General features: G+C 43.5%; 1 protein-coding gene across 9 annotated transcripts in view; it reads left to right on the top strand.

The window, feature by feature from the left end:
- The window catches only part of LOC309842676 (schwannomin-interacting protein 1), a 531,227-nt gene that overhangs the window by 481,210 nt on the left and 27,339 nt on the right, over nucleotides 1-22,678 (top strand). For 7 of the 9 annotated variants that reach the window (XM_082687207.1, XM_082687209.1, XM_082687211.1 and 4 more), the window contains one exon: nucleotides 21,832-21,950. In XM_082687207.1, the coding sequence (XP_082543333.1) occupies nucleotides 21,832-21,950 (119 nt within the window). Of the gene's footprint in view, nucleotides 1-8,516; nucleotides 9,028-21,831; nucleotides 21,955-22,678 lie in introns of those variants that run through there. The other 2 variants (XM_082687212.1, XM_082687215.1) reach the window with 2 other exon arrangements.

The following is a 22,678-nucleotide window of genomic DNA, read 5'->3' on the forward strand; positions in this document are numbered from 1 at the left end:
GGCATCGTGGTTTCTTACATTTTGATCACTGGGATGACTTTCAGTCTTACTCTGTCCTGCCTCCCCACCCACGCAGGACACGTACACCATTAGCTTGCACTGTTCTCAGTGTCTGCGGGCCAGAATATCCCTTTGTTTCTTGTTAGTTTTCTCATCTATGAAATGGGATTTTCCCTAGTTAACATCCTGGCCTTGTTCCTGCCAGAGGCTACCTTTCTGCAGGAATAAGTCAGTTACCATGAATTAAGAGCTGCCTTCTCTGATCACATGAGGGGCTCAGGGAAGATTGTAAAAGCAGCCGGGGAAACCCTTGCATTGCTTCATTTCCCAATCACATGTTGCCACAGTATGGATGTATAATTGATTTACTCCCCTTCCAAGTAGATGATAATTTTGAGAAAGAGAGTTTTATCGCTACCGAGGACTTTAAAACCCCTGCTTGAAGTGTTTGGATGCACAGGGCTTTGAACAAGTTAACCCAAGGAGGGATGCTCCGAGAGAAATTCTCAAGCAGGATTTTTTATAGTTGTTTCGTTTTGAACGGTTCTCACGTTGTCAACATCTTCATGTACTTCTCCCTCACAGGATTTACATTAGCTGAGAGGTTACTGAGGCATGTGTTGTCATTTTTAGTTGTAGCCGTGTTAAAAGATAGAGCTATCGACCTCCATTTTCCAGTCTTGGGAGGAAGCCAGTCTCTTCAGGAAAGAACCTTGCCCACAGCTTCAGACCTGGCAGCCTTCAAGAGGCCAGATTCTTCTAAATGGTCTCTGAGAGCAAGCTTTGAAATATTGTTAACTTGAAAGCACAAGTTTGGGTCAAAGGGTCCATTTTGCTTAAAAGCTCCCAAATATTTTTTCCTCTTTCCCTGCAGTTCGTTTTTGGGGTTAGTGTGTATATAAAAACAATGACATGCTTTCATCCCTTTCTTTCCATCGCTTAAATTCCCCTATGACCTCAGATATAGATCACACCCTCACATTCTTAGCTACTGTGGGAATGGAGACTTGAAAGAGAAAAAAAAGGAAAATGGCATGTGAATGACTCTCATCTCTTTCCTCCCTTGGGGACATAAAGAGACGCTTCTCTGAACACACACCTGGTCTTGAGGAAGCACAATAGAAATCTTTAATGTTCCCCAATTTTCCTCAGGCTATAATCCCGACCCCTCTGCGTGGCATTCAAGGGCTAACTCTGATCTGAACCCCGGGCAGAAACACTTGTCCCTCTACTCCCTACGCTCCCGCCCCCATACTGCCATCAGGCCTTTGCTTTGCTGTGGTACCTGAGCCTAGAAGGGCTCCCGCCCACACACCACCTGCTTCTCCCTTATTGCAGGGTGATGCAGCTTTTAAGGCTCCCATGCCACCTTCTTCAAGAAACCTTCCCTTTTCTTCCCACACTCACAATTTCTCCTTCTTGGTGCACTTTGGTTTTGTTTCCAGCAGAACCCATTTACAACTCGTGACACGAGTCTGTCTCCCCCATCAGACAACAGGCTTCTTGAAAAGAAGGACCTTCTTTTTCTTCCCTACGTGGAGTGCGTGTTCAATAAGTGGCTGTTGGATTGAATTGGATTTTCCACATTGGGGTGCTGTTCTGAGTCCCCAGGATCAGGATCGCCCATTATAACCCTAGAGGGAACCTCAGATCTGTGTAACAGGGTGAAGTGGTGAAGTTGACCACAGCACTTCTTGTATCTGGCTCGTGGACCTCTCAGACAGTTGCCAGCAGTTCAAACATCCCATGTGCCAGAAATGGGGATGTAGTGCAAAGAATTTAAAAAAAAAAAAAAAAATGAGACAGACATCCCAGCTTTCCCAGACACAATGCATTAAGAACATACCTCTGGGGTGCCTGGGTAGCCCAGTTGGTTAAGCATTTGCCTTCAGCTCACGTCATGATCCTAGGGTCCTGGAATCGAGTCCCGCATCAGGCTCCCTGCTCAGTGAGAGTCTGCTTCTCCCTCACCCCCTCCTCCTGCTAGTGTTCCCTCTCCCTCCGTGTCTCTCTCTGTCAAATATTAATTAAAATAAAATATTTTTTTAAAAAAAGAACATACCTGTGTACCTATTTCTCCTTTACCCAGAGAATTTTCCCAAGGTGAACTTCGTGGACTATCCCCAAGTACTTTTCAAAATTTCTGTGGTTGGTTGAGGCGGTTGCTCATCCCCAAGCTGCCTTTCTTAATGTATGAGATTTTGCAAAATTTCAATGAATCTTTTTACCGTGCAGAGAAGTAGTTTTACTTCCTTCTGAAACATGCAGTTTTTCTTGGGTGAAACATTTCAGTGCAACTGAACTGTCATACCCAGCACAGAAGATAAAAGATGCCCTGTATTGATCTCAAACAAGAAAATTAGGGAGTATATAAATTTAAGTAGTACATCAAGATATTTTTTTAAATTCTTGATGGAGAAACTACTAAACTTGCCAAGATTCTAGTGGGTTACTTAATAGTTAACAAGGGAAAGGAAATATATTCTATTCCTATTGACATCAGGCCAAGTAAGAGTTCATTTCCCAATCCCTTCTTCCTGTGAATGAGAAAACAAGATATCAAATTTGAGTTCATTTAAGATTCTGCCCAGTTTAAGCCTGGTTTCATCCATAGCCAGGAAGAAAAATGTATTGACCTAATAGAAAAGGGAATTTGAAAGCACAGTGCTCTATTTGATCCAAGCTTTTTTTTTTTTTTTTTTTAAAGATTTTATTTATTTATTTGAACGAGAGAGCTCACAAACAGGGGGAGTGGCAGGCAGAGGGAGAGGGAGAAGTGGGCTGTTCACTGAGGAAGGAGCCTGATGTGGGGCTCTATTCCAGGACCCTGGGATCGTGACCTGAGCCAAAGGCAGACACTTAACTGAGACACCTGAGCACCATACAGGATTTTAAATATAATTTCAATGAAACAATGTTCTGTTTTAGTCTATAGATTTTTTTTTAATTAAAAAAAATGTTTCCTATAGGCAGTAGTGTTGAGGAGTACTTCATCTTCATTATTTTCCCTGGTTGATGTGTAATTGTATTTTTCTGAGGAGGAGGTAACATATATATCACCTTAATTTAATTAAGAAAATAATTCTGGATGTAAATTCATCTGCACTTGTTTTTAGCCAAGATATCTGAAAATCTAATTTATATGTTTTACCACAAAAGGAAAACAGTGGTAAGGGTGCAGATGAAAAAAAAAAAAAATCATTTCAATAGGGTTTCATTATGGGCCTGATCTGAAATAGAAATTTAGTACAACACATCATTCCTATTTAAAGTAGCACTTGGGGCTTCAAACATCATGATTCAGACATCAAGTAATTTTAAGAAATAAATATGCAACACATTTTCAAGATGAAGATCTGGTATTTACTCTTGGAAAGGGGGAACGATGAGGGGATGGGAAGGAAATAGGAATATCTCTATGGTAAAGACCAGTGCATCGATGATTTCTGGAGAGTAGAGACCCCATATTCACATGCATACACACACACACACACACACACACACAATCTTGGGTAACTAATCACAATTTCACAGGCAGATGCTCAACATTAAGAGAGACATATCCCAAGTGAGCCATATCCTATTATTTATTTTTTAGTGATTTATTTATTTATTTAAGAGAGAGAGAGAGAGAGAGAACACACAGAGGGAGAGGGAGAAGCATACTCCCCAGTGAACAAGGAACCAAATGTGGGGCTCGATCCCAGGACACTGGGACCATGACCTGAGCTGAAGGCAGAAGCCCAACCCATGGAGCCACCCAGGTACCCCAAGCCCACAGCATCCGGTATTCCCAAGTAGTCTCCCATCCAGGTACCAACCAAGTCCGACCCTGCTTCGCTTCTGAGATCAGATGAGATCAGGTGCATTCAGGGTGTTGTGGCCATAGACCCATTATTTATTTATGTCCTCTACACTAAGGGAAAATTTGAAATCCCAAGGTCTATATACTCCCCGTGCAGTATATAGAAGCATCAGGAATGACCAAGCTTCCTGAAATAGTAAGTACTTGGACAAAAGTACTTGAATTCAGAAGCAAACATCAAAGAGGTTGTGGCAGTTGATGTAAGTGCCCATTAATGGGGCAAGAGTGCTAGGAACACAGAGAAACGTACTGAGGGCATTAGAACCAGTCCCACTTGGAAGCGGTGCTGCAGCCATCAAAGTGACTGCAGTTGTGTTTTCTATCCTCAGGTATCCAGCTGGGCAAGAAGATTTACGTCTGGGGTCCTCAATCTTTTTGATATGGGTAAACATCTGGTACTGGTAAACATGCCTATTGCCAACACTTCCACGTCCTCCACCCTACTCTCCCAGTGCCATTATTTTAATTTGTTTAGCCTGCACCTTAAAAATTGCCTGTTGGGGGAAAACTTGCCCGTGTGGGCACCTGGGTGGCTCAGTCTGTTCAGCGTCTCACTCTTGATTTTGGCTCAGGTCGTGATCTCATAGTCATGAGACTGAGCCCCAGGTTGGACTCCACACTCCGTGGAAAGTCGGCTAGAGGTTCTCCCTCTCCCTCTGCCCCACCTCCCGCTTGCACACGTGCTCTCTCTCTATAGTTAATTAAATTAATTAATTAAATTGCCTGCATGCTTTAATAGGTTATCTAGCTACCTAAATGGAAAAGCAAAGCAAATTTAGGTAAACTTTGCACAGAAGAAAAAAAAAATGGTGTATTTGGAAAGAGATTATAAGTCAGCCATCAGTTTGTATAGCACATGGAATTTGAATGTTAAGCCTGAAGGGAAGGAGTGAACTGCTGAAGGGTTAATCAGGATGAACTACAGTTTCCATCTATGAACAGGAACATCTTTTGACAATGCATAAGTGATTTCCCAGTAATGCAGTCAGTGTTTTCAGAGTCGATCATTTTCACCACTGGCCGGTAATGATCATTTTAAAAGCATTAGCTCACATGACCAGTGCGTCTCATGGTTCAGATTATGGTCTTGACAGGAAACTGAAGCTCCGTTCTAGTCCCTAAATTTCAGGGCAGGAGGAAGAAGAGGCCCTGTCAAGCTCAGGGACTGTGAGGGGCTATGTGTACATTTTCCAAAGGGCAGTGGTAGCATCTGGGCCCATGCTATGTCAGCGTAGTTCGTTTTAGAGAGGTCAGCAGTGGAGGAAAGAACCAGAGCAAATTATCTATAGGAAGGACATGAAGAGTTGTTCTTCCTTTGTTTGCGTAGTTACTGCAAAACCACCAAACATTATACCGAGCTCAAGTCTTCCGAGGGGGTCTTTTGTTTGTTTTCCCTTTTTCTCTACTCATTTGGACCTCTTGGAAGTGAAATCAATTACAGCATTGATCCCAAGCAGGTAAAGTCAGGGTCTTGCTGCCATGCCTGGCAGTATGGTCCAAAATAGAAGGATAATAACTTATAATGAATTTTTTCCCAAGGTCTAAAGCTGTGCTTCTGAACTGTAAGGAGTATTCAAAATTCTTAGACTCTCTTAAAAATGAAATTTCTGATTCAGTAAGTCTAGGGTGGGGCCTGAGGGCTTGCATTTCCAGTAAGGTCCGAGTAATACAAATGTGGTCAGAAGGACACACTTTGAATAACAAAACTCTTGAAAACATCAGAGATCAGTCCCCTTGTGCCATCTTGAGATATTATATATCTCAAGTGGTATATGCAAGATATACCACTTGAGATATATATATATATACACATATATACCACTCGAGATATAGACAATATATACTTGAGGTATATACAGTGGTATAGCTCCTTCTGGAAAGGGTCTAAGCTATGAACCTGTTTATGTGCTGAGCACTCCTTTAGGGGGAGGAACAAAGGAAATTCTCCACTGGGCACCGCCCTCCCCCTACCAGCTCTTACATCTGTGTTTTGGGGAGATGTTCTATCACTTGTCTCTTTGTAGTACTTATTAGAGAACCACTTATGACAATAAAAGGCACTGGGGTTAGAGGAAAGGAATGGTCTTTAGTACTTCCTTAGTATTAATCCTTGTTGCTGGGAAATTTCCATCTTGGATTTTGAGGTGCCCTTCTCCAAGAGATGATATATTAATAGTGTATGTGTGTATACATATATATGTATGTATGTGGTCAATATATTATTAGTGTATATATATTAATTTGAATATATATAGTTAATAGTGAGAGTTCAGTCATTTTAACTATATATGTAAACCCACCCAGTTAAAATTAAAGTAAAAAGGTGTTAGCAATTAGGCTTATAGTTTTGAGTATTTTACTCAGTCTTGTAAATATCTAGATGTTTATGATTTCATCCATGTTAAGTCTTGATCATAAATAGATAGGTGGAGTAGGATGCTAACTAGGTAAGAGATTGAAATTCCTGAAAATTGTGGAAGCTCCTCCCCTTCAACCCATCCAGACCCATTTTTTACCTTCTGAACATACATGATTTCCACAGAAGAGTTCAGTTGAAAAGCTCTAATATCAACTATTAATGTTTCCTACTGTGGAGCATTTAGAGGCAACATTCTAGACAACATGTACATTTCTCCTCTCTTCATGTATTTATTCAACAGCCTTCACTGTCCACCTAACGTGTGTAAGACATTGTCTAGATGCTGTGGGGAAAGCAAGACGGATAAGCCAAAATCCCTGCCCCTTTAGAGAAGAAGCTTGCAACCATAACAGCTGTTGGAAAGAAGCCACAGGGCACTAAAAACACCGTGGCTGACGAGAAAAGAAAATTCATTCTCCAGCATGTTAGGTCATGACCATCAGTGAAAGAGGTTTTATTTCATTTCTTGAAGCCTAATCATCAGGGGATAGCGGTGATCGATGCTGGGTGTTCCATATGTGCGTTCCCGTCCATGAGATTCTGTGTGCTGCCTGAATTCTCTCTGTACTAAGCCGTGATGTATAAGAGCTAGGCTCGATTATTTGTATTGTGTGCAGCTGTTTCTTACTGAGGCAACCAGTGGATGGTGGTCTACCTTGCCCGTGTAGATTGTGAGCCTCCGCAGCGGAGGCTACAGGTCTCAGTTCTGGCCTGACCACTGGCCTGCTGCCTCGCCTTGGGCAAGTTCCCGAACCTCACCATGCAGTTGATAATAATATTTACTCCAAAGGGTTACCATGAGGACTAAAGACATAAGTTAAGAGGCACCTGTGAAGTGCATGGCCCACAGCGACCACTCCGCAAAGGGCGGCTATCGTTACTATGTTAACATATGTCAGATAATAAGACGCTGCTTCCTTCACTTTCACTAACCTCCTTGGGCAGAATTTGATAGTAAAAAAGTAAAACTTTTTGACCCAAAGCCTTAGCTTTGGAAAATTCTTCCATGATGGGAACATCCACGGTGGAGCCACTCTTGGTGGCCAGCGTTGCCTCCCAGGCCTGGAAGGTGTCGTGCGTGCACGTAGTAGGCCCCTTGTGTAGAGTGAGGGCGTGGGGGTCTGGAGGAGAGTAAGATGAGGGAGATCTCTGCTGGGAAGAAGCCCCGCCCAGATGCAAGTCTGGCTTCTGTGATTACAACTTGTCATCGCCCAATTCTCTCGGGAACAGAGCTGGGAGATGAGGGTGGGCGAAAGGCAGGATTTGGATTTGAGTCAGGGACTGCGCAGGAAGGTATTTGCCTTATCGACAGAGGACCACAGTAAACTGCATAAAGACACATTTATGCCACAAGCCTTCCACAAATTGAGATGCTTTTTTGTTTTGTTTTGTTTCTTAACTCACGGAGAGAAAGAGACAACTGAATTGTGAGCGTGTCAAGGCCATCTTGAACGGCATTTTTACTTTAGAGGTCTGGCCTTAACAGCACTGAGCTTGGTCAGGAATTCCTATTGGAAAATGTATTGAGTAGGACATTTGCTGCTTTCTGTCCAAGCATGTCAGGTATAAGATGGTTTGTTAAATGGGGGCTTGGCCTTTGAATTCTTCTTTGGCCCGTTTTCTCCTGCAAACAGTAACATTTTTCAAAAATAAATAGGGTGTGTATCTTTAGCTTATGGTCGTAGTAATTTAATAGTGATGAGTGTGTGCTCTTGTTTGCACTTCTGTTTGTCGGTTACGAGAAAACATCCTCCAGCTGTGGGCCTTTTCCTTCTCTGTATGTAAAGCCAGTAAAAAACCAAAAGCCATGGGAAAGGGTAAAGAGAGCAGCAGAAAGGAAGCGTTCTCTTTTGTGAAAAAGCCCGCCAGTGGCTGGAGCTTTTTTTTCCCCACTGACTGGATTTTAAAGAAAAGTTGATGGATCTTTTTCTCTTGCCTATATGGATAGAACAAAGCGCTGATCCTGAAGCGGAGAGCTCCTTCTCTGAGTTGGAAAAACATTTTATCCTTGTGCTGGGCCACTACCAGAAGATGAGATTTTCACATCTGATTTTAAAATGATTGGTTATAGGACAAACGGGGGTGGGGAGCAAACATGTGTCTTCAGGTTAGCCTTTAAATTATATTGTTTTCATTTTGTCATGGGATACCCGGCTTTTAAGTCACTACTGAAGTCTGGGAGGCTGGGTTTTGCGTCTATTTTTATCCTTCACACTACCCTGGGTCAGAATAAGGTGGCTGGTTTCCTCGCCGGGCTCCAATCCACACTCAGCCCTGAACTGAGGAGTGGGGGCGTTGAATCCGCTTTCCCTTGATTGAGAGGAGGAGGAAAGGTGCTGTAGAGAGGGATCTAGGCGGGATCCCTCAGGGGAAGGGGAGAGTAGACAGTGGGAAGGCTGGACATTCAACACATTGTCGAGGCAGAGCGAACCTCAGAAACAGCAGCTGCCCCTGTGCCAGAGCTCGGGACAGTGCAGGGAGGCCGGGCAGGGCGGTGTCCCTGGGCCAGAGCAGGGGCAAGGATATGCACAACCACCAGGCACAGGCTCTTAGCTGGCTCTCCACGTCAGCATGAGCAGTAACCAGGGTACTGGGCAGTTGGCACAGCAGCCTAGCAGAATTCATGGGAGGTTATCACTTAAGTGAAATTCTCAAGAGTTAAAGGATGAATTTGGACAGTGATGGAATGGATGACATCATCGGTCAAGAATCCCCATTGGATATGGAGGGGAATTATAAAAAGGTAAGGCGGGGGAACTCTTTTGTTTGTAAACAATCGGACCATTTTTCTCACTGGGAGAAAGAACACCCTTGAGGAGTGGCCAAATTCCACACGCAGTAGCCATTGCCATAGTATATTCAGGAAAGCTAAATGCACAGAAGTAGAGGCATTGAGTTGGGAGGGCTCTTCTTTCTGCTTTTCCCAGCTTGTATTCATTGATAGGTTACAACAGTAACTGGAATATACATGTTGTTATTCTGGAGTTGAAAAAACTCTTATCATGCATTTAGTTGCTAGGCAGTCTTTTTATGTAAAAGAAGGATTTTTAAAATTTTTTGACGTATGTTGACAGTTTACCCACAGTAAATAATTACTATAATGTTTAATTTGTCTTTTAAGTGACTTCTTTTAACTGGAAAATATAGTTTTACCAAGAGAAGGGTGGGGTTTTGAAAAATTGATGTAGTCTCTGCTAAAACTTTGCTAGCCTTTTCTTTTGAAAGACAGTAAATATATTTTTGGAATGTTTTATCTGGTAATTGTTGGAAATAACAGGCCCAAGTAAAAATAGCTTTAGTTATATGGGTGAGCTCATAAAATTAAACTACAAGTATATGCTTGTCTGTCCACAGAAGGCTAAACCACACTACATCCTTTCCCCCTTATTATTTTCCACAAGTCAAGTGTAGGTCACAACACGTCACAGTGTGAAGAGTAAGGGTCCTTCCGTCATCAACCTGGAAAATAAGACCTCTTTTCCTTCAGAGGTAAATACTTGGTAACACCACCTCCTTGAGCAGTAAAACTAGCTGCTCAATTTTTAGTTTGATCAAATATGTCATTAACATTTTTCTCCCAGAATAAGATATAGAAAGTTCTGTCATGATAGTTTAAGTATAATAACGTAACATATGGCATTCTGTATCTTATGCACGAAGTTGTGTTTGCGTGCAGGGGATGTTTTAAGTATGTACTTTATCTCTTAGAGCAGTTCACAATAGTTGGTGCTCGTTTCTCCAGAACCCAAAACTTACATGTGTAAAAGAGGTTTAAATAACCTGCCATGTTGCCCTACACATTTTTCTTCCCTTGCACTCCCCAAGAAGGCAACGAGGGCCCAAGGTGATAAGTGTGCTGAATACTGAAACTGACACCTCTCAGCTGTCCCCTCCTGCCAGAAGCACATATGCAAAAGAGGCATAGGACACTCAGCCATCAGAGTGGGTCACTTACCCGGCCCTGAAGACAAGCGCACAGTTCTCAGCCCGCATTGTTTCCAGTGCCAAAGGACGGATCACACTCAAACCGTTTCTCAGGTAGAAAAGCATAGGTCAACTTGCACTTAGGAAAAATGAAAGACATCCCGTGGCTACTGCAGTAATGACAGTAATGACTTTTTACTGCCAGTAATGGCCACTGTCGTTTTTCCCTCCTTGGAAACTGAGAGAGCCCACATGCCTGGAATGAGCAAGCGATGATATGCCGGCAACCTGATATAGCACTGACCAAAATGACAAACATGTGAGGCTCAAGCTGCTATAAAACATCACTGGCAACAAAACAGAGCCGCATTGTGTAGTGACTTATCTAGCTAAGGCAGGAGAATGCCACCTGTGATTTCAGGAGAAATAGTATCTAACAGGGGAGTGCAAAGGACCAGGAGATGAAACCTACTAGATGTGTAGGATGAAACCTACTAGATGTGTAGGATACACAGATCAGTCCATATTTTTCTAAACATGAGACCCGTTCTCTTGTCATTTCAGCTTTTTAACTACTTTTCCTAAGCCAAGGACTTTCAAACTCATATATGTGTTGGTTATTCTGAAAGCTTCATTATGCTTTAAAAAAAAAACTGTTAATTTCATCATGAACTTCTGGTGAATCAGGGCAACATGTGCTTTCTTTAAAATAAAAAGAATTAGAGAACCTAATATAAAAAAAATCACTTTTCCTAATTCACATCTTATCTACATTTTTCTCTCTAATGTTTTTGCTGTTCAGTTGACTATGTAGAAAATTCAATTAAATGCCATAAAGTAGTGGTCTGCAGGCTTTTTTGACCTTGGATCCATCAGTAAAATGTTTTTGAACCCAGACCTCTGATATATATCTCTATCCTATTCATTAATTATATGTATACACTACTGTAAATATATATTTTGTGTACATAAAACCTATACACAAATAGATATTTGTAAAATAAAATGTTTATAAATATAAAATTTTTAATAATTTCTTCTTTCACCTCCTGTCACTTTGAGATCAGTTGTCAAAATCAGTCGGAAGATTGGTTTGCCCCTGCCTAGCTAGGTACAATATAATTTCCTATACCAGTCACACTAATAAATGCCACATGTGTCTAGGGATTATTTTACAAGGTTGTTTTAAAGTCAGGCAAACAGCCTTTGGGGGAAAGGTCACTTTCCGATGACTAAAATTAGATTCCACCTCAGCAAAGGAAGGAGAAGAATATACATCTGTTCCTATTCCTTGGGGGGAGGTCCTGATGGTAAGAGAGATGTTTCATTAAGGACCTCCGGTTTTTCAGTCATAGTAGTAAAACAGATCTTAGTATATAGGGAGGAAAGCCCGCACTGTGGCCGAATCTCAGGTGTGTATGTTCAATCCATTATTGTCCTGCTTTGCTCTGAGCAACCTCTGACCTTCCGGTAAAGACCCACAAAGCTGATTGTCCTCAGGACCACGGTGGCATACAGCATGGGACCCATGTCCTGATTCCTCACCCATCATTCCTGAGAGCCCCTCCATGATCCTGGCTTTGTGCATGGGGCTAGGCTCGCAGAAGGGAGACCAGGCTTTGCCTCGAGGAGCTTACCATCCACGTGGGGAGACCCACCAACCAATAAACTGACATGGGATTGACGCTGCCCAGAAGAACGTTCGGATCCAGTGTGGACCTGGGAAAACACGCCTCCTCTGATGTTTCAGGACCCCAGCAAGATCCACCTTACACTGAGGGAAACCGAGAGAGGAAATGAGGAGAATTTAACATAGAATCCTGCAGAAGGCTGGCTGCCACTTGGTCCCAGAGCAGAGCAAACACAGGACGCAGATCTGTTCCCAGGCTGCTCCTTGCAGGGGAAGGAGCTGCCGGACAGCCGTGTGTGGTCAGAAGATGGAAAAGCCGGCTTGCTCGCTTTGTTTCTCCGAGGTGCTGTCTCTAGTGTTGTGCATCCAATTATGGTGAAAGATTAGGGAGGAGCCCGTGAAAAAATTAAAAGGCTGGAAGGAACAATATTTAAAGTGAAGCCACAGCTGCGCCTCATGTTTTTTTTAAAAGGTGAATGGAAATGACTGCTTGAGATAAACTGCAATAAACAGGAACACAGAATGCCAGCTGCCATTCCAGACAAGAGCTCTGCCCTCCCCACACAATTACTGAGGAAAAGCAGCCGTCGACCTCCATTAACCCTCACGTCTTCCTGCCTGTAAGGGCTGAATACGCGTGAGGAACTCTGTTGAGTTACTGAACCCTGGAGCCTAGCCTCACCTCGGCCACCTGGGGACAATCTTTTCAGCTTTGTGGGCCACGGTCTCCCTTTCTTTCAAGGGAGGAATCGGCCTGGTTGGTCTCAGATGCTATAAATAGGAAGCCTCCTGGCTCCTAGTTCAGGGTTCTTCCATCGTATCCCCCTGCTGGCACACCTCTGTTAGCCAGCCTGGTCAGGAATGGGTTGTTCCAAGTAACTAGATTTTCCAGATATGTAGCGTGTGAGTTACCTGTGGGGGAGAGGGGTATTTTTTTGAGATGTATTTCATGTGCCACAAAATTCACAATTCCATAATGTACATTTTGTTGGTTTTTAGTATACTTCTAAGGTTATGCAAACCACTGCTAATTCCAGAACATTTTTAAAATCCAGAAGATTTTATTTATCCATTTGAGAGAGAGAGAGCATGAGAAGGGAGAAGGTCAGAGGGAGAAGCAGACTCCCCGTGGAGCTGGGAGCCTGATGCGGGACTTGATCCCAGGACTCCGGGATCATGACCTGAGCCAAAGGCAGTCGCTTAACTAACTGAGGCACCCAGGCACCCTCTAGAACATTTTCGTCACCCCCAAAAAGAAACCCTGTGCCCATTAGCAGTTACTCCTAGTTCCCCTCCTCCCTCACAACCATTAACCTACTTTCTGTCTTCATAGATTTGCCGGTTCTGGACAGTTCTGCCTCTCTTTTATCCATTTCTGCACTCTTTTCACCAGCTTACCCCATCCCTACCCTTTAATGTTAACAACAGCTATTGTTGAATAAGTTTCTCTCTGGGCCGGGCACTGTGCCAGGTCCTTCCTGTATAGTACTTCATTTACTCCTTATAACAACCTGTACGGTGAGTATTACTATCCCTTCTTTCAGAAAAAGAAATGGAGGCTTAAAGTGTTTCTATAATTTGCATCCGTAAGCGTCAGAGTTAGGATGTTCACTTGGGTCTTCTTGACCCCAAGTCCCCTGAACTCCCTGCCTCCTTTCTGGTCATGCCTGGGACCGATTCTCCCAGATCCTAAGTCCACCCGACATGGGAAATTGAGGACGTCAGCTTCCTGGAAGGTGATGAAGGTTGGGCTGTTTCATAACCATGCAGTGGGTGTTTTGAACTGTTGTGTTTTCAGTGTGATACTGAATGACAGTGGTGGTTTTAGAGACTTCTAAAATGTCATCTGCTAGAAAGAGTTCCCAGGCAATACTGCCCTGTGTTAAAAAGTAGTCTCAGTAGCCCATCATGTGAGAACCAAAAAGAGCTCAAGATACTCCCAGCAGGGGCTCCTGGGGTGGCTCAGTAGGTTAAGCATCTGCCTTGGGCTCAGGTTATGATCCCAGGGGCCTGGGATCGAGCCCCACATAGGGCTCCCTGCTCAGCAGGAAGCCTGTTTCTCCTTCGGCCTCTCCTCCTACTCGCGTGCACATGTGCTCTCTCTCTCTCTCTCAGATAAATGACTTAAGTCTTAAAAAAACAAAAAACAAGATGCTCCCAGCAGTTCCTGTTTGGAATACGCCACTCACAGGGGAGGAAAACTTTAGTTTCCAACGGTATCCCCTCAGGGTTTATGTTGAAACACTTCTACTACCTACTCAACTTTGCAGATTGCACCTGGGGCTCGGGTTACCTTCACCCGAGTTCCCATTCGGCTGGTAATTGGCTACTAAACCTCAGCCCTAGGTGTTAGGTACCTTTGCTCTGGTCCTTAACAGTAAGAGTATTCAGGGACTGTTTGGGACTCTGCACAACAGCCCTTGTGTCCACGGGCTTCTGTTTCTGTCACCTCTCTATAGCAGGAAAAGGAATGCAGTTAATAGGCAAAACCATCCTCAGGGTCAACTAATCATCAGCAAAGATCTTTATGCTCTGGACCAGCATCGCCACACTCTTAATGTCCGGCAGTTCTCGGAAATAGGCGTCAGAAGACCCTGCGCCCTACAGCGTTCCCCTTGGGTATCTATCCTGGACTTTAGGTCTCCACGGCCAGCTCTCCCAGGAGTCTTGATGCTGAGCAAGCAGAACCCAGGCCTCAATATGGCCCAACAGCCCAGCCTGACATCTAGTCCAGAGGACTTGTTTAGGCAGATCAGCGCAGGGATACAAAGATGAGAGGTTTCAACAGCATTTCAGGAAACCTTTCTGGACTGATTAGTGTCTGAAATGGAAAATATCAGAAATACAGACGAAAAGAAAACGTCCAGAAAGTGTCCATTCAGTGATACAGTGGAAAGATACCAGGTTATTTAACCTCTGTTTCCACTAATAATTGCAAAGTTTTTCCCAAGGGATAAAATAAGATGCGAAAACTTGAAAAACCCTGCACAGTAAATTTGTGAACTTGACATCCTAAAGTGTACAGTTTGTCTTCGTCTAGAATGATGTTTTCATATTTTGATCTTTCAGCAAACCCATGGTTGTTTCAGTAGGCAAATAGCTAGTATCAGTATACTTGGGTTTTCTTTTTGTTTTTTGTTTTGTTTTTAAGAAAATTAATACAATTTGCCTAAAGAATGTTGAAGTTCGATACTTCTGGTTCCCAATGTTTAAAAGCCTCTGACTCCTCCGCATTCAAATGCTCCCTATAAACGTCAGAGTAAAGCTGTCTTCCTTACGAGCTGAGGGGAGAAAGAAGAGTGGCTTCTATTTTCCTAAAGGAAGAGCGCTTTTCCGCAGGGAGCTCCAGAATTCCATTCGCGTTCCCTGGTGGATGCTGCTAATGGTGATGATGCCGATATCACTAGGCAATAGATTGCACTGAAGCGAGGGGTGTATTAATTGCTTCAAAACAGGCATCCTGGCAAGGCCTTGGCAAGGCCAGGCGGCTGCAGATGAAATCCATCTGGATCCAGAGTCTGTCCATCCGCACAAACATGAAACATGGACGTGCACGCAGTTAGAAAAAAACCCACTCTGTTCCATCTAGCTACTTGATCTGTCCAATTGCTTACAGCCAGGGTTCTCAAAGTATCTGAACCAGCAGCATCAGCAGCATCTGGGAACATGTTAAAAAATGTGTTTTCTCAGCTGCACCCCAGACCTTCTGAATGAGAAAAATAGTTTGTGTCTTTACAAGCCCTCCAGCTGATTCTCATGCATAATCAAGTTTGAGAACTACCAGTTTCAAGATATTTGTGACAGAGAGAGGGCCACTGTGTACGTGTGCCCACCTCTGCAGTTCTCTGTGTGGCATACTGGTGTTCTAGCAACCTCCTGGCTTTCTTTATGGGCCACGGGGGACCAGGGTATTCATCAGCTTCTGGAATAATGCAGCCCCCACCCCTATTCTTGGGAATTTTTCCTTGACGGTAATTCACATGCACCCCGAAGTGTGAGAATTTCTGACCAGGCAGCAGATGAGCAGTGCAGATAGGAGGATGCCAGAAGGGGGATCTTCCAGAATTAGAAGTGAATTGAGTGCTGAGAAGGTTAGCATTACCAAACAAGCACATCCAGGGGCGCCTGGGTGGCTCAGTGGGTTAAAGCTTCTGCCTTCAGCTCAGGTCATGATCTCAGTGTCCTGGGGTCAAGCCCTGAAACAGGCTCTCTGCTTAGCAGGGATTCTGCTTCTCTCTCTCTCTCTGTCCCTCCTTCCCATTTGTGTGCTCTCTTTCTTTAAAAAAAAAAAAAAAAAAAAAAGGCACATCCAATAATAAAAGATTATTTCTGCTCCCCTGGTGAACAAGTAAGAGTAAGAAACAAGTGGAGGGGCGGCTGGGCGGCTCAGGTGGTTAAGCCGCTGCCTTCGGCTCAGGTCATGATCTCAGGGTCCTGGGATCGAGTCCCACATGGGGCTCTCTGCTCAGCAGGGGGCCTGCTTCCCTTCCTCTCTCTGTGATCTCTTCCCTTCCTCTCTCCTACTGTGATCTCTCTCTGTCAAATAAATAAATAAAATCTTTAAAAATAAATAAATAAATAAATAAAAGAAACAAGTGGAACCGGGGAGGAGGAGGAGGAGATCAATCCGGGGAGAAGATGGAAGACAAGAAATTTGGGGGCAGCAGTTTTCTTTCTCTGAGCCCCACAGCTGAATGCATCCCGGCCGGATCATCGAGGCTCCCAAGCTCCCATTTGCCTTTATGCCCACAGACTGCTGTGCTGTTCGCATCAGTCGGGTCCTCTGATTTTCGAGACCAAACTTCTTCAAACGTCTTCTTCCTTTGGAGAGTTTCAGGAACTCCTTCCTTTTCATCAGGCCCTTTCCGGCTATGTGGGTTTCATCATCTGTGCAGGAGGCAGAAGGAAGCAGCTGTTTGCAGTGTCCTGAGCACCAGCTGGGTTAGGTCTAGGATGTTATTTCCCAAAGTGTGTTCCTGAGGGGCCTGGTGGCCCACAGCTACCCCCACAAAAATACAGTGTGTCAAATATATTTTAGAAATGCCCAGGTTACACCCAGTCTTCCATTTACAAATTTATGTGCAGGTTAGCATGGGAAAAGTCTAGGTACCCCCCCACTCCCCCTCCCCCCTGCTTCAGAGACCGGAGACAATAGGCAAGGCCAGAGGAGTGGACTTAGAAATGGGATCCATGTGTAAGGGACAGGCACCGCCCCGTCCTGAAGAAAGTGTGGAAAGAACTTGGGGACATACCACATTTGGAGAGGGACAGTATCGACTCAAGCAGAACATTTTGCTTTTTCTTTTACCAAACACCCCTCTTTGTTCTTATCAAGCTGGGGGAAAGGCAGCAGAGCAGTGGCACAGTGGGAAGGGCTGAGCATTGGCGTGTAGGGTCTGAAAGTGCTCAGAGGTCTGCGTTCTGAGATGGTGGTTCACGTGGGGCCCTCAGAAACCATTGTGAGTCTTGTCTGCCCAGGCCCAGAGGGTGGCAGTAGGGAATTAGGCAACAGGCATGGACAAAAATTCACTGCCTATGACTGAACAATGATGAATGTCTAAGTACATTTTTACTCTCCTCTTGGTCTTGAATAGGCTTTCTGTCGCACAGTGATGAGCCACTATTCCTCAGTTGCGCTTTTGCTTTTTGCAAGCAGCTATCCATTGTCCATATTTTCCTTTTGTTTTAAGAGGGTAGTTCCCAAGACCGTTTTAGGAGTGGACATGTCTGCATATGCCATAAGCCCAGCCAACAGTGTAGTTTTGAGTCAGCCTCTTCCTTTTCCTGTACGCTTCCCTGTTCTTCACACTGGGGCACATTTGGGCTTCAGGAGGTTGGAGGACATCATTGCCCTGCAGGTATCATTCCTTAGAGAACAAAAGAGTTTTGAAACTCTCTCCCCCCTAACGACCCCCCACACATACATGTGGCAACTAAAAGGAAAATAATTCCAATTGTTTAAGTTTAAGAGAAAAACTGTTCTACTAGTCAGCTGAATCACAGATCCTTGAAATCTTAGGAATGGCATTTGTTCCAAAAGGAAGATGAAGCAGTGGTATCAAGGAGAGTGGCTCTGATGAGGTGTTTGTTTTGTAGATATTTGCGGTTATGATTGCACTTTGGTGTGTATGTTTTCTGCTTTTCTGAAGCATCTCACACCCCTTTCTGGAAAGAAGTATATCCGTAACTCATAAGTCCCACATCATATCTCCAATATGGTGCCCACCATTATTTGCCTGGACACCTCACTCAGTGTGGAAGGGCAGAAAGATCTGGCACAAGAAAGATGAACTTGAATCCTAGGTCTTCTAACAGGAGGGTGACCTTCCTTCCCCCTCCAGTCCCTCATCTTCAAAGCATGAATCGTTGGAGGATTAACCATAATAACTACCATTTGTCACACATTTACATTACTACCACTGCTGCTAAGCAATTTCCATAAATTTCCTCATTTTTCTCCCAATATCCAATGAGATCTTTTACCTCTGGACTGGGAAGGGCTTTCCAAGCACAAAACCGTCAATGACATTTCAAAGAAAGCAAGCTATTGACTTAACTACATTAACACTTGGATTTAAACTCAAAGGGACTAATATGCTTAATATAAAAATTTCAAAACTTCAGATCTTTATAGAAAAATAAGCAATGCTAGGAGTAAGTCAGAGAAAAGCAAGTAAAGTAACTAAAAAAACATAAATATTTAATATCACTGGTAATCAAGGAAATTAACATAAAAAGAATACCATTTTGCCTATCAAATTAAAAACAATATTTTCTTTTGCAGTGAAAATACTCAGCGTTAGCTAGGATATAGTGAAAGCCACACCCTTTTATGTTGTTGGTGGACATGTAAATTGGAATAACTTTTCTCTAGAGCAATGCGACAAAATGTGTCAAGAGCCTCGATAAATGGTCACACTCAGTTGATCTGGTAATTCCACTTCCAGGAACTTATCCTGAGGAAATAATCAGACACGTGGGCAGGGATTTATGTAAAAATGCTAACTTCTGTATTATTTTTCATTGATTACAACCCAAATGACTAACAAAAGAAGGTAACTCCATATATGGGACGGAATGATATACAACCATTAAAAATTTTGTTTTAAAGAATATTAAATGATATGAGGGAAATTTTCAAAATGAATGAACAATAATTATCTCAATTTTATAAAAAGAAAAAAATACATAAGCTAAAAAGAACTGTGCCCCAAAACCCAAAATGTTAGCAGTGATCTGTGTTTAGGTGGGATTGTGGGTGATGTATATATTATTTACACTTTTCTTGATTTGTTCAGTGGGATCCAGAGAAAGAGAAGGGAAGTGTGTGAGATTGCATATTATAAAACAGTGTTCTTCAAGCTGGTCATGAAATAGTCAAGTAGAGAGAATTGTAATTAATGTCAACAGAAATAGTTTTAAGGCCTTCTTCAGGATTGATAGGTCTCGTGTACCAAGTAAATCAAGAAAGATAGACATGGAATCAAGGCTGCATTCACACATTCACACCTGGGATAGGTTTTTTCTTCAAATAAAACCTCTGCCGGGCTAATGTTGGACACCAGCATATTGTCGAACATTAGTCATTAGCATTCCTACTACCTGCTGATCCTATTTTTTTCACTCCACAGTTTTCTGACTATAGAGATGATTGGGTGAAGATCTCTTTTGTATTTTATGTGAATTAAGAAATAGGCTCACTAACTACACGAAATCTGCACGGCAGATACTGGGATTTTGAAGTGAACTTGTAAAGATGTCAGATGATACCAAATGGTTCTGTTTGGGCAGAACCATCACAAGTAGGAGCCTGCATATTTGGGAGGGTGGGTCGCTTTAATTAAGTTTTCCAGCAGCACAGCTATTAAGTAACCCCTCCTTACTCCCCTTTCCAACCTTACAGTTACTTTGTTACTTTCTCAGGACGGTACTTGACCAGCAGAACCTATATCAGCATGGCCTTTGTAACTATGTAAAGCGGCCTTCTACTCTGTGGCCTGCACACAGACATACACACACACACACACACACACGCGCGCGCGCGCGCACGCGCAACATGCTGTAGCTCTTCAGTATGACACAACTCCCTTGGTACATGCCAAAATGGAGAGCTATCCAAATAAATAGATACAATCAATAAGTGTGAGAGTGGAAAGAACGAACGCTATGGTTTCCAAGAATTAAAAAATGTTAGGGAGAAGGAGAGCAGAGATGAGCTGTTCTTGAACTGGAAGTTCACAAACCAATTAAAACCAAGTATCTGCTGAGATGCCTGGGCGGCTCAGGTCATGATGCCAGGGTCCTGGGATCGAGCCCCACGTTGGGCTCTCTGCTCAGCAGGGAGTCTGCTTCTCCCTCTCCCTCTGCTCTTATACCTGCTTGTGCTCGCTCTCATTCTCTCTCTCTCTTTCAAATAAATAAATAATATTTTAAAAAATAAATATCCACTGGTGGAGCCTGGGGTGTGTATTTTACACTTGACCTTAACCAAAAGACCAAGCCGCTGTGCGAATGTGTATTTTAAATTCTGATGCAACCTGTGGAAGCCGGCAGCTGAGAACCACTGTCTCAGCTGCACTGTGCGGTCATGTATTTTATTCTGCTCTGTTGAATATGGTATCCCACCAGCCCCCGAGGGCTGCGGACCTCATGTCATGCAGCTAGTGTGACTGAGGAGTTGAACCTTTAATTAATTAATTTTTAATGTAAATGTAAATAGCCACATGTGGTTAGTAACCACCACGTTAGAGCAGACTTAACCTATCATGCACTGCCTTCACTTGGGCTGGAAAGAGGCCGCTTTTGAGCCCACCCTTCCGAAGGGTTGTGTGCTTGGCCGCGGACACTGGGATGCTCAGATGACGGCTCCGAGCTTCGAATGTAACTTCTGGGTACCGTGGCCGCAGCTGTGGCTCCGGAACCTCCCTCCGGGAGAGTCAAGGGCCATCCTGCCTCCCCTAGCCACACTCAGGTGCGGGCGCTGCGTTGGGTGAGATAACATGCTCATCGTCTTCAGCTCAGAACATCCAACAGTGCTTCTCCCATCCTCTGTCATCCCACAGAACAGAAAACCAAGCTCTCGCTCTCACCCCAGGATTTCTAACTCATGTTTGTTTTTGTAGTTGTTTTATTTTTAACTAAGGAAACCATTTCTAATCTTCTCCCCTGTTGTTTAAAGGGTATAAAAGTTCAGCATGGTGAGTTTTTATGGGACTTTTATGGGAAGCCAAGTGTTGTAAACATATCCGAATTATCACAGTAGTGTAGTTTCCCACATCCTTTTGCTCTGCACACCGACCTGACTTCCCTTCGAAATATGAAACAGATGCGCCCAATTAGAATTCTCCAGCTATTCCAGGCCCTGTGTTAGGGTGTGAACCCGGTGAGATCAGGAGAACTTTTGAATAGACCGCCAAGACTGTAAGCTAGGTGCAGGCAGGGGCTGCGGTCCTCCAGCCTGGGCTGGGTTCCACATCGTAATGTGACACCTGCCTTCTCCTGGAGGCCCGGTGCGTGGTGGCTGAATGAATTCATATTCTTGCAATGGAGAAAGTGGGCTGAAGGGATGATATACAGAAGAGAGAAGACCCAGAGAAAGGCCACATTTGGCATAAAGCTGATTTGATTTGGGGCAAAGTGCTTGTCCTCCACAACTTTCCTCTTTCCTGCTGTCATGTCTAGCAGGTAGCAAGAAGAAAGTTTGCAGCACCCCATAATCTAGTTCTCTTCCGGTGACGACCATTTAGTACCACCATGGTGATTTCCAAGACCGTGATCATGAAAGGCTCTGAAGGACTGAAATTGCTTCCAGAGGTGAAGCCAGGAAAGACTGGGTGTGTTTCAGGCCTTGGTAATCACGTACTCTTGTGCCGTGGACTCTGGGTTTGGTGTTTCCTCTGAGGTTGCAGTTCTGAGAAACTTAGCAGTTGGACAGGCTGTGGTTGTGATATATCTGCCCGCTTATCAGCACTTTTTATTTTCCTGAAATTTTAGGCACAGAAAAATGAGAGAGAATCTATCCGACAGAAGTTGGCACTTGGAAGTTTCTTTGATGATGGCCCAGGAATTTATACCAGCTGTAGCAAAAGTGGGAAGCCAAGCCTTTCCTCTCGGTGAGTGTTCTTTTGAGTTGATTTCCTGATATGTCCCTAATGGATTTTGCATTCCGACCATACGTTTAATAAAAGATATCTTTTAAACCCTTGAGTGTTTTTTCCCCGTAGTACTACACCTTTATTTGGATTCTAGACAGCTCCCTCCCCACTTGTTGGATTTGCTTTTTGTTTTTTAGTTTTGACCCAGCCACTTGAGGTCATATTTCTATATTTCAGTTTTTTTCCCCTAAGCACAATTCTGATTTTGCACTGTGATGGGAGAATTTCGCCACACTCTTAATCAAGCCAGCTGATGCTTAGAGAAGTGTGGCAAGCCACCAGAATTCCCATTAAGCAGTCCCAAAGCATCTAGCATCCCCCCCAACCCCCGACACATTTGATTGAAATGAATACTGGTAACTGAGAAATACAATTCCCACTTTGATCATTCAATATTTATTACAGTACTTAACCTGTCCTCCAGGCATTTTTCCTTTATCTTAATTTATTTCAGATTATCATTGCTCATTTATTGTAATTTATTTCAGGAGACCACTGATCATTTGCATAGCTTTTAATTCCAGTTAAAACATATTAAAATTAACATTTTACCTAGAAAACAAGGCTATAGACTAGAGATTCCCAAACTTTAATATGCATGTGAATCACTCCCTATATAAAATGCGCCTATATTTACCATGTTAAGCCAGGGTGGGAGACGCATGATAACATTCATGCATTTATTC

This window comes from Mustela nivalis (genome assembly GCF_964662115.1).
Source record: "Mustela nivalis genome assembly, chromosome: 1".
Lineage (NCBI taxonomy): Eukaryota > Metazoa > Chordata > Mammalia > Carnivora > Mustelidae > Mustela > Mustela nivalis.